This window comes from Lampetra fluviatilis, chromosome 2 (genome assembly GCF_964198595.1).
Source record: "Lampetra fluviatilis chromosome 2, kcLamFluv1.1, whole genome shotgun sequence".
In the NCBI taxonomy this organism is placed as follows: Eukaryota; Metazoa; Chordata; class Hyperoartia; order Petromyzontiformes; family Petromyzontidae; genus Lampetra; species Lampetra fluviatilis.
In genome coordinates, this window is record NC_136276.1 from 15,462,064 (window position 1) to 15,477,187 (window position 15,124).

The 15,124-nt window shown below is 42.5% G+C and overlaps 1 protein-coding gene across 1 annotated transcript in view; it reads left to right on the forward strand.

Annotated features, from left to right (window-relative positions):
- The first annotated feature begins 222 nt into the window (after nt 1–222).
- The window catches only part of LOC144943500 (ETS translocation variant 5-like), a 52,974-nt gene continuing 38,072 nt past the window's right edge, over nt 223–15,124 (forward strand). The window contains exons 1-4 of the mRNA XM_078871015.1: nt 223–359; nt 3,349–3,436; nt 4,190–4,237; nt 14,625–14,678. Of these exons, the coding sequence (XP_078727141.1) occupies nt 312–359; nt 3,349–3,436; nt 4,190–4,237; nt 14,625–14,678 (238 nt within the window). The 5' untranslated portion in view covers nt 223–311. The remainder of the gene's footprint in view (nt 360–3,348; nt 3,437–4,189; nt 4,238–14,624; nt 14,679–15,124) is intronic.

Sequence of the window (15,124 nt, forward strand, 5' to 3'; positions counted from 1 at the left end):
CGTGTGTGTGAGTGAGTGAGGGAGCCACTGAGAGTCACGGGCGGGGTTGGGGCGGGGGTTTTATGAATGGGGCCGGGCAGCCGCTGTCGCTGCCGCCGCTCTCTCCATTCATAATTCGCCCACTCCGAAGGGGTGAAGCCGCGAATCGCTTCACTGCCACGACTGGGAACCCGGCTGCGGGAAGAGAAAAAGAGGGAGGGAGGGAGAGACGAGAGAGGGAGAAGGGTGGTTGGTGGTGGTGGTGGAGGGGGGTGAGTTTGCGAAGCAATCGGCCCGCATTCCACATTTGTAGCCATCAACTGCGCAGCGCGATGGAGCCCTACCTCGATCAGCAAGTGCCTTTGACGATCACCTGCAATGTGAGTATACATGCACTCGCTTGTGATGATGTGTGTGTGTGGAAAGAAAGCTGGGCCGTGCCAAATGGCCACAATGCTCCGCGTTGTACTCGATAAAGAAGGCAGTTAAGTAAATGGCAGCGATTATTCTCGCTCGCTCTCTCTCGCTCTTTGCAAGCAATGCAACCCAAAACTGAAGTTTCTAGCGCGTTGCCGCTACGTGTTGCCTGCCAATCTCCATTCCTCTTACGGTGAATTGTTGCTGCGGAGCAACAACTGTGATGTTCTACATCGGGGGTGGTTGAGCCAGATCATTGCACCGGGAGTAGAGGTGGCATCGCTGTGATGATTCCACTTGGTCATCCTCCTCCTCCTCCCGTCCGTGTGCATCGAGTCCCTTTGCGTTAAGTCCGCCGATTTTCCGAGTGAACAACGGTTCGACGCAATCTTTAGGGGGGGAAAAAAAGTGAAGTGGATGACACTGGTAAAGCGGCATAGTCTAGTGGCAATTATTAACATCCTACGCCGCACTGCAAAGGATAACAATGGGTTATGTTGGAGAATTAGAGTGATGTATGATTGCGCGCTCGCGTGTGTGATGGTCAGGCAGTGATAAGATGAATGCGCTTGACGGTGTATTGCTTTGGTTTTGTCTCGTGGTGTGTTTAAAAAAAAGCCATAGTAACGCCCGGCGAGAATGATTAAAGTTTATACGCTTGTCAGACACTGTCGCTTGTCAGGTACTGTCATGTACGTATAATGCATGTCGCGTGTGCATGGCGCAGTGTCGGCTTGGGGTATTCCTATGATAATAAATTGCAGCCCTTGGTCAATCCACGGCTGGATGATGATTTCCTTCCCCTCGCCATGCGGATCGTGGGGGGAGGTTGTTTGTCCATACTTCACCCACTTTGGTCAGTGCGCCCCACTGGTTTCTAGACGCGGCCATGAATCGAACTCGGATAACCGGATTTCACAACGCATTGCGCCAACCATAGATCCACGGCTGGCCTCTCAAATATACATGTACCACCGATGTACTGACACAATTCTACGTCGATGTCTGTAACACATGGAGAGAATCGCGTCCTCTCCATGTTCAAAACGAGCGGTGCCCATCTCCGTGGGGGAGACCTCGGAGCCAGTGGCAAAAATTCCACATTCTTTTACGGCGAGACTAGTTCATCCACAGGATGTACCGTATCATTTACTCTTGCCTGTTAGTACACCATCAGTGACCCCGTAAGCAATGAGAACAATTGCGAATTAAGTGCACCGTTCGCAATTGGAGCCGTTTGATGCCAAAGTTCTTGAGTTAAACATCACGGGCGGAGCGCAATGGAAGGTCGTGGTGGTGGTGGGTCGACGTCTTCGAGAAGGGGACGCGTGGCTCGCATAGCTTCGCGAGAGAGAGAGAGAAAGAGCGATATGATGGAGTCGGTCCATCCGCTTTGCCCGCTTATTAGGGGTGTAACGTGTGCGGGCTGCGTGCGCGCGTACACTCCGTGCAGTGTTCGAGGGGCGTTAAAAGCGCCGCTTGTTCTCTGGTGTGTGGTGGGGTGGTGGTGGTGGGGGGGCAGGTGCCAGTTCAGGGCATTCAACTCTCGGCCGATTTCACTGCGCGCAAAAAAAAATGCGTTTTTTTGTTGTTGAAATTTCAGAGTTTTTACAAAGGCGTGTTTGTTGCTCCGCGCGCGGGTTCGTTAGCGCGTTGATTCCTTTAATTCTCTTTCCCTCCACCCCTCCTTTCACTGCCCAGGGCATAATGGCTTTTTATCAAAACAAGGTTATATCTAACACATGTAGACGCTTGCGTGACGGATTGAGAGCCATGCGAGTTCTAATGATGCCCGAGAAAGGGCTAGAAAGTTGACATTTGAATTGTAGCGTCGAGTCTTCTCATGAAAAGCGAAGATCTGAAAGTTTTATTTTATTTGGGCATCCAAATATTACGACTGGGAATTTTCTTGGTTTCACTCCCATAACAGGCTAAATTCTAAATTGCTTAAATCATCGTGCTTTACACTTACAGTATCACCAGTGAACTTTGTAATTTTCCTCTTGCGGAGTGTTATATTAAAGCCATGAGTGGGGTGCGGTAATCAAACGGGTAGCGTGCTGCCCTACGAACCTGGCGACCTCGATTCCTGCTCATGGTCAACACTAGTGACGATTATTTGAACTTGTCCTGGGCATCCCCTAGGTCGACTCGGCCTCAAACGAGTACCTGGTGCGATGTGTAAACATTGCCACTGAGGTGCTTGCTCAGCATTACCACCTGAGGTTCTCGTTAAAAGCACTTGCCCCAACAGTCTGATGAGTCTAGACGAGGGCTCTTTGTTAAAGCCAATAGAAAACCTCATGGTAGGTACTCCTATGCGATATTGCTTATTTGCAGCAGAAATTCCACTCATAATATATGGACTGATTTTTTTTCATGCACATTGTGCTGATGCACATAATCCATAGTCCAGTATAGATACAATGTTTGTGAATGTAATTTTTTGCCATAAACACTTCATGAATTACAAATTATTACCCATGAAATGTCACAGGGTCATGAGTGATGACAGTGGCTTGGGGAGTCCGTCATCTAGCAGTGGCTTGATCATGGCATGGCTCATGACGATGATGAAACAGTGGTGTTAAATTAATGGTTGATGTGGGAGAAAAACTTTAATTATTGTACTGCACACCACTTGCAGAAAACGTATTTGGACAGCATCACATTCAATAGAAAATTATATTAAGACCTGACACTTAAATCGCAGAATTTTGCACGGAAGATTATTCGATTGAGGTCATTAAACATCAACAAGGTGGGTGTTTGTTCTTTCACTTGGCGCTTGGGTTTGTGGAATGAGCGGCCGCAGGCTGCCAGTAAAGCTGGCTGCGTGTCTTGCCTGCTTTTGTGACCTTGTCCTCCTGCCTCCATCGCAGAGGGTAACTTCCCATGAGCTGCAGTGTCGTGAATGTGTGTGTGTGTCCTTGCCTCCCTTGGTGCGTGCAGGGTGAGCCGGACAAGGGGGGCGGAAGGGCATGTGGACAGAGCAGAAAGAGGCGCTTGTCCCAGACCGACCTGGCACAGGACTCTGAAGGTAAGGAGTTTTGGCAAAGCAGAAGTTGGGCCATGCCTACCGGGCACGAGGTTGAATCTGAACTATTACGCAGCATGTCCTGGTCATAGTTTCCGTAAGCTGCCCAGTTGGGTTTGGTTTTCAGCTTAAGATGTAGGAGAATCGTTGGTTGGATGAGTTGTGACTTGGGAAATGTTCCTCTTGTGTGGTGTGTCCTGCGTTGTAGCTCGCTACGTATTTTCCTACCACCACAGGCACCACCATGGTGACATTTCTTGGCAATGGTATGGTGTTTTGTGGCGGTGGTAATGAACATAAATCATCGTCTTTGACCATTTATAACCAGAGCTAATACATGCCTATTATTCTGAATACGTATATGCATATTATGGTTACTATATACGTAACAAATTACTTTATTCCAATATAATGTACATAGCAATCGTTGCGTCTCCAGCAAAATCTTGGCAGGACCCTCCTGAAAAAGTCATGAGACTTGGTGCGGTTTTCCTGTGTAAATATGCATAGTAGCAATAACACATTTCACGTGTGTGCATGTCAGCTAATTCTTGAGAGCTAATCGGGTTCTTTAACTCTCAACTTGCAGTGCAATGACGCAGCGTGAACTTTACCTCCTTTCTGCAAATGAAAGAATGTCATTAATATTTTATATCATTTTACATAATGCGTCATACCGTTAAGTAACTGGGAGTAATATACAGTGATACGAATAATAATAATATATATAAAATATCTCCTTCCCATTTGTTCCAGACCTTTTCCAAGACTTGAGTCAGCTGCAGGAAGCTTGGCTTGCCGAAGGTATCTTTCAATTTCTTACATCTGTACATTTCCTAAACATTTTCCAAATAGTGGATAATTTATGGTGCTTATAATGAATTCCCCGTTGTATGATCTGTTACGAGAGGTGCACGGTTGAGATTTCCTGTTCAATATGAACACTGTAGTCGATCCAATACAACACAGATTACGTCAGACTTTCAATGAATAGTTATATACTACAGTACTAATAATACAATCTGGTACATGTACAGCACTTTTGTCGATACACTGTTGGATGAGGACCTTCCCCCTGCTGTGCGGTTTGTGGGTGTCAATTGACCATACTTCACCACGCTGGTCAGTGTGGGTTGGAGCATCGAAGTACAGAACAATAATGGATTTTGTTCTGTGCCGCTGTTCCGTTCCTCGTTCTGTTGTAATGTTGACTGATGCCTATTTTATTGAGGCGATATTGACACGTAAAATCAAGATTGATTGATAGCTTCGCTGACGTCCTGCTGACATCGTAGACAATAATAGACTAATCAACTCTTAACGCTACGAGAATAACATATTAATAGTAGAAATTAATTAATTTAAAGGATAATATAAAATTAGCATGTGTGAAGAAAACATCTGTACCTTGATGCTTCTGCACAATGGAGGCTAGAGTAGACACGAGTAATCTAGTCCACGCGGCCGCTCCAGTGATGCACACTCGGCAATAGGCTTGCATAGATTCATGAACTGGAATTGATTAATCGGGTTATGCACGCACAGATTTGAGTGTGTATCCTTTACGATATTTATGATTTATGCAAATGATGTGCAAGTAGTATGAGAGGGAAGCAAAAACATGGGACGGTGCGACGGAAACAGACGCGACAAATGAGCTAAAACAGATTTTATTTAATCAACTTCGTATCCCAAATCAACACAAATCATCGAATGATGAGGGTGGTGCGTAATTACATGTTTGCAGTCCATTTAAGCATAGCAAAATCACAGTTAGTGTCCTGAAAGCCAGGATAGGATGAATTACCATTTGCTATTCTTGATCGAATGTTTAGTACAACTGTTATTGATTTTACGTAACATTTGGTTTTGAAAAACGTGATACAATTTTTAAACATAGATCGGATAAAATAAAAATTCAGTTGATATTATCCGATGCAACAATTTCCCTACAATTCAAATTTTCATTATGATCAATCCTAATACAGTATGTCGCAACGTTAATCCGGTTTCCAAAAGCAGCAGATCGGATGGGTTGGGAACTGGCCAGTTTCCGGTAATGACCCAATCCGATGGTACATCCCATTTAGTTTCCGATACAGAAATTGTGCAATCGTTGAAATAGCATGTGAAAAAATATACGTAAACAAATAAGAATGATTGGTTACAGCTGGGTGTAAGATGCTGTGCAGTGATACACCAATGACCCCCACACAATCAGCCGTGATATTATTTATTTATGTGTGTCCACATGTTGTTTATGAAATATGTTTCCAAAATTTATTTTTCAGCTCATTTAAAATGCTCTTTATTTCACTGAGTAAGAGTGTGTTGAGTTACATTAGCTTTGCAATGGATATTTGGAAATATATTGATGTTTGTGATGTTCATTTTCGAATTATTACACTTATCCTTTACAGGTTTAATCTTAACAGTGTTATATATATATACACCTTTAGATACTGCTCATGTGGGAAGCTTGCCCAAGAGGCATTATTGTATACGGTAGAACATTTCAGCTCCATCCCATCTTCACAACTCCTCTAATAGACTTCAGTCGTCTGGGAAATGGCACAACCATTTATTTACACTTTGAATTATGATAAATTCCCAAAAGAACAAGTCAACAGATTTAGTCTACAGAGTTTTTGTTCTTTTGTTTTATATATAAACTAGGGGTACTTAGACAATGGCATATGTGCACAATGGTGCATTTAATATTTTTCCGTTGTCTTATTGGACAGGCCATTAAATATGATTAATGCATTTGCAATCCGTAAATGAAACACATGTTGTGATCCGCTCGGTGCGTTGTTATATAAATTGTGCTACCATCATAGGGACTTTGTAACCATGTATGTCCAGTACGAAATATGAACCGAAGAAACAAGGACCACAGAAAATATTGTTCACGACATACATCTACTTGTCATGCAGCAGAATAATTAAAATATAATTTACCCGAGAAGAGGTATCGTTCTTCGTTGTTTTGGTCATAGCGTGGTCTGCCACGACAGAGTCGGTTGAAGTTCACAAGTATTTTTTGACGGATGCCACCACGTCACAAACACTAGGCCTCTGTGGCTCCTCAAGTTGAACTTCAGCTGTGGCCATCGTCAGTAGTCTTATTTATGGAGTGTCTGATAAGTGCCACATGTCTCAAGATGTAAACATTGATGAGTAGGCAGGTGGCATTATCCTTAAAAACTGCAGCTTTGAGGAATTGACCTATGGCGCTGTAGTAGCTGACATGTAGCTAAGAAGTGAATGCAGATGTTACGATCCCATCACCGCAGGGTCTGTGTGTATTGATGGATATTTCCTCCAGTGCACTGCAAAAATACATTTTTGCCCAAGTGTCCAGTGCAGGGGCTCCTTTCCAATCAATGGCTGGCCTTGTAATCCAGAAGCCGTCGGTTTTATCGCTGGCACGGCAGTGGAAACAATTGGCAAGTTTCTTAAACCCCTCCGCTTTGGTCCCACCCATCGGTATAAATGGCTTCACAACAGTAAAGTCGATCGGCAGGCCATGTGTGGTGGGGTAAATTGTGGATACTCAAACCTCTTCCAACATATATTGAAGAGAAGGCCACATCCTCCATTGGAACCTCATTTGCCAGTAACAAATATGATAATTGTGTTTTTACGCTTCCATCTGGCAACAAAACTGACACCTTTTTTACAAGGAGTCATGTTTGCATAGACCACAATACCTGCAGTCATAATGCAAACAAAAAACACAACTCTGATAATGTGCACTGTCATTGAAGTTGATTGGTCCACACCCAAGACAGCTTTCCTTAGAGCCTAGTCTCACATGGGTTGGACCAGATGACGCCAAAAGGCGCACAACTCAAAGACAATGCACCATCAGAGTATGAGAGCTCGGGGTAAGCATTTACACCAATTATCAAGGCCACATCCTCTTCAGTGGGGTTCTCTAGAGCGCCCTCTAGTGTAGGCCATTCTTTTTCCTAATTGTTTATCTAATCTTAATAATCCCTCGCAGACCAGTGCTGCTTTAACCTCTCGCACCCCTGTAGATGAAACGATCCCATTGTTCCATGTCGCCCTCATGGATGCATTCTTTCCTTTGCCTGCCGTTCCATCACCAGTTTTGCCCATCAGTCATTTTTTTATAATTCTGTATCTATGATCTATTGTATACTTAATCTTGATCTCTTTGAGCCCCTCTGTTGGTGGTTTACAGTTACTAATGTTTTATTTCTTCTGATCCCATTCTTTATTGTGACACCGTCAATCATGTTCGTGTGGTGTCTTCCTTCTGTTCGAATTATTTTCCTTGTGGTTTTACAGAGGTCTGTAAATGTATGAGGGTGAGTCGCCACATTTAACTTTTTAGGAGATCACATTTGTCGGAGGTTTTTGACCACATTTCAGATTGCATTTTCTATTTTCACAATGTCATAATACATGTAATACGTCTAAATAACATTAATTTTTAAGCATTAAATGTAATATATTTTTAAACCTTCATAATTTAAGTGTAATCGTAAACATGAAGTTTTGTCGGTAAAATAAGCATATTTTAACGTAATCGTTAATATTTTTTATGATTGAAGCAAACTTAACGTTGCATGTGGAATACAATGATGTCACATCATGGCGCTTTTGGTGGGAAAAGCCCTGACGCAAAGTCATGGAATTGACATCGCTGCATGTGACCTCCCACTTCCAGATGAATCTGAAACCATTTTCTTTTTTCAGATGATCCGAAATTTCATATCTCGGCCTGATATTAGAATTTGAACTATCAATCTGAAAATTGAGAAGACATCCCAACTCTGTTGGAATTTTCAGGGGTTTATCCATGAGAATAAAGTCTATTTCATGTTTAATTATCTAATTCGGCTCCTCCATGTCCACCTTGTAGATTTTTAAAAATGCATTCATCACCTAAATGATTTCCAATTCTAGGAGGCATTTTGCTCTCCCCTTTTTCTTTCTAATGCCACATCCTTTCCCATCTCCATTCCTCTTGCCTACCTCTGTACTAAAGTCCCCGTTCCATTGGTTTAGTGTGTGTAGCTTTCATTTATAAGTTGTGTAATTATCTTCATAAATGTGTTTTTACTTGTACATATTCATGGAGTTTTATATGGGCATTCATATTGAATTACTTTTTACATATAGTGATTTGAGAGTCTTAATATAAGTTGGGCAAAGTACATTTGAATTCTAAACTTCTACACTCGATTCCCATAGATGCTAAGAAGCTGACCCCTCCATAATTGCTGTAATTTTCCCCCTTTATCATAGAAAACGTTGCCACTATTTAAATGAATTGAGGTATCTCCTTTCGTCAGCACTGTGTCCGGTTCAGCAAGGTTTGATACACCCAAAGTAGTGGTCAAATTCAGAGTGAGTCCTGTTCATACCCAGCGATGCTTGGCAATCCCTGCTCCTTCAGCATCCCAACTGATGCCACAGTCGATGGATCCAGAGCTGACTGGGACTGGGGGTTTATGTGCGCCGGTTATGGTTGTTGTTTTGACCACAATTCACAACACTGGGCGGTAAGGGTTGGTGAAGGGGGCACACTTTGTCTTGCCTCTCGCTGACTGGTATGGGTGCTTGACTGGTATGAGGTCTTCAAGGGACCCAAATTTCCTCACCTTGTCAAGATATATGCCAGTTTACAAACATTGTACATACAAGAACATCTGCTGATGGTAAACAGTATGTCCATGTAAACTTATATTCTCTAAAACGTTTTTATTGCACATCAATTCCAATCCTTAGGAAATAAATCCTCCAGAAAAAAGATCCGGTTTCATTTTTGAATATGGGTCCCCATGATGTGTATGTCTGACATTTGACTGACACCTTTGAAAAAAATTCCCATGGGTTTCATTAAAAAATATAAAATACGGTAGGTGAACGACTGTTTGCACACAAATCTTTTGCTGTTTATTTAGGAGAGAAAGCTGACAGCATTGGAAAATTTGACATACCAGTTGATGTGCCAGATGCCATGTAGTGTTGCATATGACCTTTGAGCAATCGAAAATGGCACGACGTGGGATCCAAGCAATAGATCATCCAAATAGCAGCTTAAAGGTTTAATAAAAGCCAGTGGCTGTGACTGAGCTTGGCTGAGGGAATGGCAAAAGCAGCTGTTACTGCCTGGATCAGGACAAGACCTGTCCCATCTTGCCCCGTGGGTCTACTTGGGAGCTTGCGTTACTTACAGTATGGGTGGAGGGAGAGAGAGCCACCATACACTCTGCTCTTGCTCGGTCGCTGAGCAAAGTGGTCTTCGCCATAGGATCATGTGTCTGGCGCTAACATCAGTGGTATAATTCTGGGAAAAGAGATGTTTGACGCCTGGCTATCCGATGCGGCATGCCCTCCTTGCAAACAAAAAAACTTGTTGCGTGCTGTTTACCACTCGGCATGGGAACTGACGCCTGGAATAGGGCATGGCTGAGTCTGGCTCGGTGCCCAGCTGGTTCTGTGAATCGCTACATTTAAAAATAGGCTCAAGCATTTTATGAATGAAGGGGTCTTGGAACTTGGCTTTGCTCTGGCTGGACCAGTTTACTTAAAAATGAGGCTGTCTTTCTAAGTGCCTGAAGTCATGCAAAATGGCATCTTTTAGACCATTGGGGCCCAGAGACATTTGTCAACATAAAGCATGTACTTGTTTATTTGTGTAGCTTCTTTCTCTGTGTTTATCTCACTATTTCCCTCGAACCCATTCCACTCTCACAGCCTTCTTCCTCCACCCCTTCTCTACCCTTCCCTCATTCTGTCACTCATGTGCTTGCATTGATATTGTACCCATGTTTTATCTCATTGATGTGTGATATCCAGTACATGTATCTTTCATTACAAACCCTTTGGATGTTATTGTTGAACTACAGTAGTATTAAGCCATCATTTCAATTGCAAAGGCCCTATCCCATGTATTATTATTTGAAGATGCTAAGACTTTTTATACTCTTTGAAACATTAAAAACACCCGTGTTTGCATAAATGTGTACAAATGTATGGTTATATGCACAATAATACACATTCTAAATAATAATGAAATAATAATCTATGGTTCTTTTGGTAAAGTCACGTAGATAGAAAATATAACAATAAAATAATATAAATAAAGTGAATACAAATATCACGACGTTTCGATCGCAACACAAGCGTTCATCATCAGGAACCTGGAGGTTAGCCTCTGAGGGCAAGCTGTTTATAAAGGTTTAGAGATGGGCGGGGCAGCTAATGTTAATGTAGGAGAAGGCTCCGACACCGGCAGTAGGTCTACATCAATCAAAGCATTGCACCTCGCTCCACACACCCACACTGTTGACGGTGGAGGTTGACAAGAAAACACAAATCAAGTCATGACCCAAAGTGGTTGATGACATCTTTCCAATGATTGCTGAGTCTATAACCTTCCTCTCGGTAGAAATTGTGTCTGTGTCCGATGGCTTCATGAACCAATATTTGTTGATCGCCAGTAGGCTTGCAAAGTACCATCGTCTTAGAGGAATCAATTGTGTGTGAGCCAGCCGTATGAAAATAATGATCAGCCACGGCAGAAGTATTGGTCCTACCGTGTTTCAAATCTACCTTATGTTCACGGACACGGTCCGAGACATGTCGCTTAGTTTCCCCAATGTAACTGCTGCCGCAGATACCGCTTAGTCTATAGATGCCGGGATGTTGCATGTCAGAAATCTTGTCTTTCACAGATAGGATCAGATCACGAATTTTATGTAGTGTGTTAAATCGGACCTGGATCTTGTGTTTGTTCATAATTTAGGAAATCTTGTTGGTTACCCCTGCTATGTATGGCAGGGTGATGGTTTTGATTGGATCCTCAGATGGCTCCTTCCTTATGGTTGGGGTGAAGGCTTTGCGGATTGTGTAGTCAGAATATCCATTCGCCTTGAGAGCTTGGTGTACGTGTTTGAGTTCACTGGTTAAGTGTTCATGGTCGGAGATACATTGCGCTCTATGGTGTAGCTGAGTTAAGTACAGAAGAGGTGGTCTTACCAGTGAATGGCTGTAAGGTCTCAGACAGATATCGGTGTGTAGCTACCATCATGAAGTAGGTCCTGAATTTTGATATTGTCATCCTCTCAGCCGACAAGGGCAATGCTACTGTCATCATGGACAAAACCGTGTACAATAACAACATTCAGAACCTACTTAATGGTGGTAGCCACACACAAATTAAGAGAGATCCCACCAACAACCTTGTTACAAAAACGAACAATATCATCACTGATTCAGCCTCATTAATTGAACAGACCAAACGGTTTTCCTTAAAACCTTCTGCTGCTAGACCACCCAGATTATATGGCTTACCAAGAAGGTACACCCCTTCGTCCCATCGTCTCCACCTGTTGGCTCACCCACCTACAAACTGGCCCGATATCTGTCTGAGACATTGCAGCCATTCACTGGTAAGACCACCTCTTTTGTACTTAACCCAGCTCACCTGGTATCCTCAATTAAAGATCTCACTGTCCCCAGATGATTTACTCGTCAGTTTCGATGTAGTTTCTTTGTTCACCAAAGTACCTGTGCCTGATACCATTGCAATCATTGAAGATTTGGTCCAACAAGGATTGAATGCTGATGTACCGGCCCTGGTGAGACACTGCCTCACCAATATATACTTCATCTGGAATGGAACATTCTACAAACCAACTGAAGGCACCACAATGGGTTCTCCCTTATCTCTGGTTGTTGCCAATATTTTATTAGAAAATTTTGAGACGGACGCCATCCAGGCATGCACTCTATGCCCATCCCTGTGGAAGAGGTACGTGGATGACACGTTTGTCATCTGGCCACATGGCTGACCGACTCTAAACAAATTCTGCAACCACATCAATTTTATACACCCAGCCATCAAATTCACAATGAAGGTAGAAAAGGATGGCAAGCTACCTTTCTTGGATGTCCTAATAAAAAAGAGACTAGATGGCTCAATGAACCATTTTGTCGACAGGAAAGTAACCCATACACCTACCTAATACCTGATTCCCACCACCATCCATCCCAGAAGAATTCCCTCATCAAAACGCGACACCATAAAGCTCAATGTATCTCCGACCATGAACACCTAACCAGTGAACTCAAACACGTACACCAAGCTCTCAAGGTGAATGGCAGAGGTGGGACAAAGTCATTGTTATGCAAGTCCAAGTCGAGTCGCAAGTCATCAAATTCATGACTCGAGTCTGACTCGAGTCCAAGTCACATGACTCGAGTCCACATCTCATAGGTGGGACAAAGTCATTGTTATGCAAGTCCAAGTCGAGTCGCAAGTCATCAAATTCATGACTCGAGTCTGACTCGAGTCCAAGTCACATGACTCGAGTCCACACCTCTGGTGAATGGATACTCTTACTACACAATCCGCAAAGCCATCGCCCAAATCATGAGGAAGGAGCCATCTGAGGATCCAATCAAAACCATCACCTTGCCATACACAGCAGGGGTAACCAAAAATATTTCAAAAATTATGAACAAACACAAGATTCAGGTCCGATTTAACACAGTGCATAAAATTCATGATCTGATCCCATCTGTGAAAGACGAGATTTCTGACATGCAATATCCCGGCGTCTCCAAACTAAGCCGTATCTGTGGCAGCAGTTACATTGGGGAAACTAAGCGACATATCTCGGACCAATACTTCTGCCGTGGCTGATCATTATTTTTATGCGGCTGGCTCACACGAAATTGATTTCTCTAAGACGATGGTACTTTGCAAGCCTACTGGCTATCAACAAAGATTCGTTCATGAAGCCATCCATATTTTCAGACACAGAGACAATTTCTACCGAGAGGAAGGTTATAGACTCAGCAATCATTGGAAAGATGTCATCAACCACTTTGGGTCATGACTTGATTTGTGTTTTCTTGTCAACCTCCACCGTCAGCAGTGTGGGTGTGTGGAGCGAGGTGCAATGCTTTGATTGGTGTAGACATACTGCCGGAGCCTTCTCCTACATTCACATTAGCTGCCCCGCCCATCTCTAAACCTTTATAAACAGCTTGCCCTCAGAGGCGAACCTCCCTGTTCCTGATGACGACCGCTTGTGTTGCGATCGAAACGTCGTGATATTTTTATTCACTTTATTTGTATTATTTTATTGTAAATTTTTCTATTTACGTGACTTTACCGAAAGAACCATAGAATATGAATTCCTGCAGTCACGAAAGTTTTAATAATGTTTTAAATAATTAAATAAGGTTGGCATATTTTTTTACTAATTGAGACCATTGGTGTGCGTGAACATGTTGTGATGTGTGTGATATTGCTGCATAATTCAGTATGGCATGTACCCCTCAGAATTCTTTACAGGGATGGAAGCTGTGCTTGTACTCGCTGCAGTGAATGCCATTTGTATGTTTTACACGTTATATCGATGTAGTAAATTGGCACACTGCAGCACGTTTTGGCACTGGCACAGAGAGAACGCTGGCTCGGGGTAAACATAGGACTGAACACATTTTCTGGTGTACTGAAATAAATTAGTGAATACGTGTAATAGGATTTTAAAAATTCCACTGTAATTACAAGATTCCTTTTTAGATACAAATGTACAGTACAAGAGATTTATTGTGGGTTGTTGTTCATCAAGCAGTGTAATTCGTATACCAGACAGTATTTACGTTATATCTATTTCACTCCCAACTCTAACATTTAATCATGTTTTGCTGAATACAAGACATCGAGAAAATGCTGTGCTGTGTATAACCACAAGCTAAAAACAGTGCATCACCTTTCCCATTTACACATCCTTATAATTCAAATACTGTCACATATGCAGGGTGCTTCAAAAAAATGATAACACTTCTGAGCATTTGCAACAATACCACAAGAAATGTGCCTACGGGCTTTTGAGACCACCTGATGAAGATTCCAGGCACGCGTTGACAATGATGGGAACAAGTGGAGACTTGACTTTTTGAAGCTATTAACATATATTTGTTATCATGTTACAGTGTATTATCCGTTCTTTTTCCATTAAAAACGAGAGTCCCATGTAAATGGTAATGTGTTTTTGAAGCAGATGTTTTCTTTCTTTAAATAAACACAAACATTCAAACTCTTTTCTGACGTTTAAGTGTTGATGCCAAAGTTAAGTCTGCTTTTGCTGTGCAATTTAACACTTTAACGTATTCATATGTATCACCCTGTCTCCAGCCCAGGTACCAGATGATGATGAACAATTCGTCCCAGATTTCCAGGCTGAAAACTGTAAGTTCCACACTTTGCTTCTTTGGCTGCAGCTCATTCGTTCTGCTTTCCATTTTCATTATCTTTTGTGATATTTTGTATAATGAATATATAGCATTTCCCTGTTCCAAAGGATGCCCATGACAAAAACTTGTGTGTGTGTGGCATTTGTATTTGGAAAGGGTCAACTGTCTCGGTCCACAAATATCGCATTCATGTTTCCTGAGTGGAAATTTAAATATTAGTGCATTAAACATTTCATTTAATGTATTATGAGCATGATTGCTTTGTATGTACAATGGTCACAACATTTTCAAAAATTTTGTTTAACACTTTGCAAGAAATCATACATTTCGTGAATCAGAGCATCAGGACAATGCACACATCTCCGTCATATATGTGAAGTTAAAGACAAGCGACAGCAGTGCGATGCGATTGTGGCCATACAACCCAAACTATGAGCCATA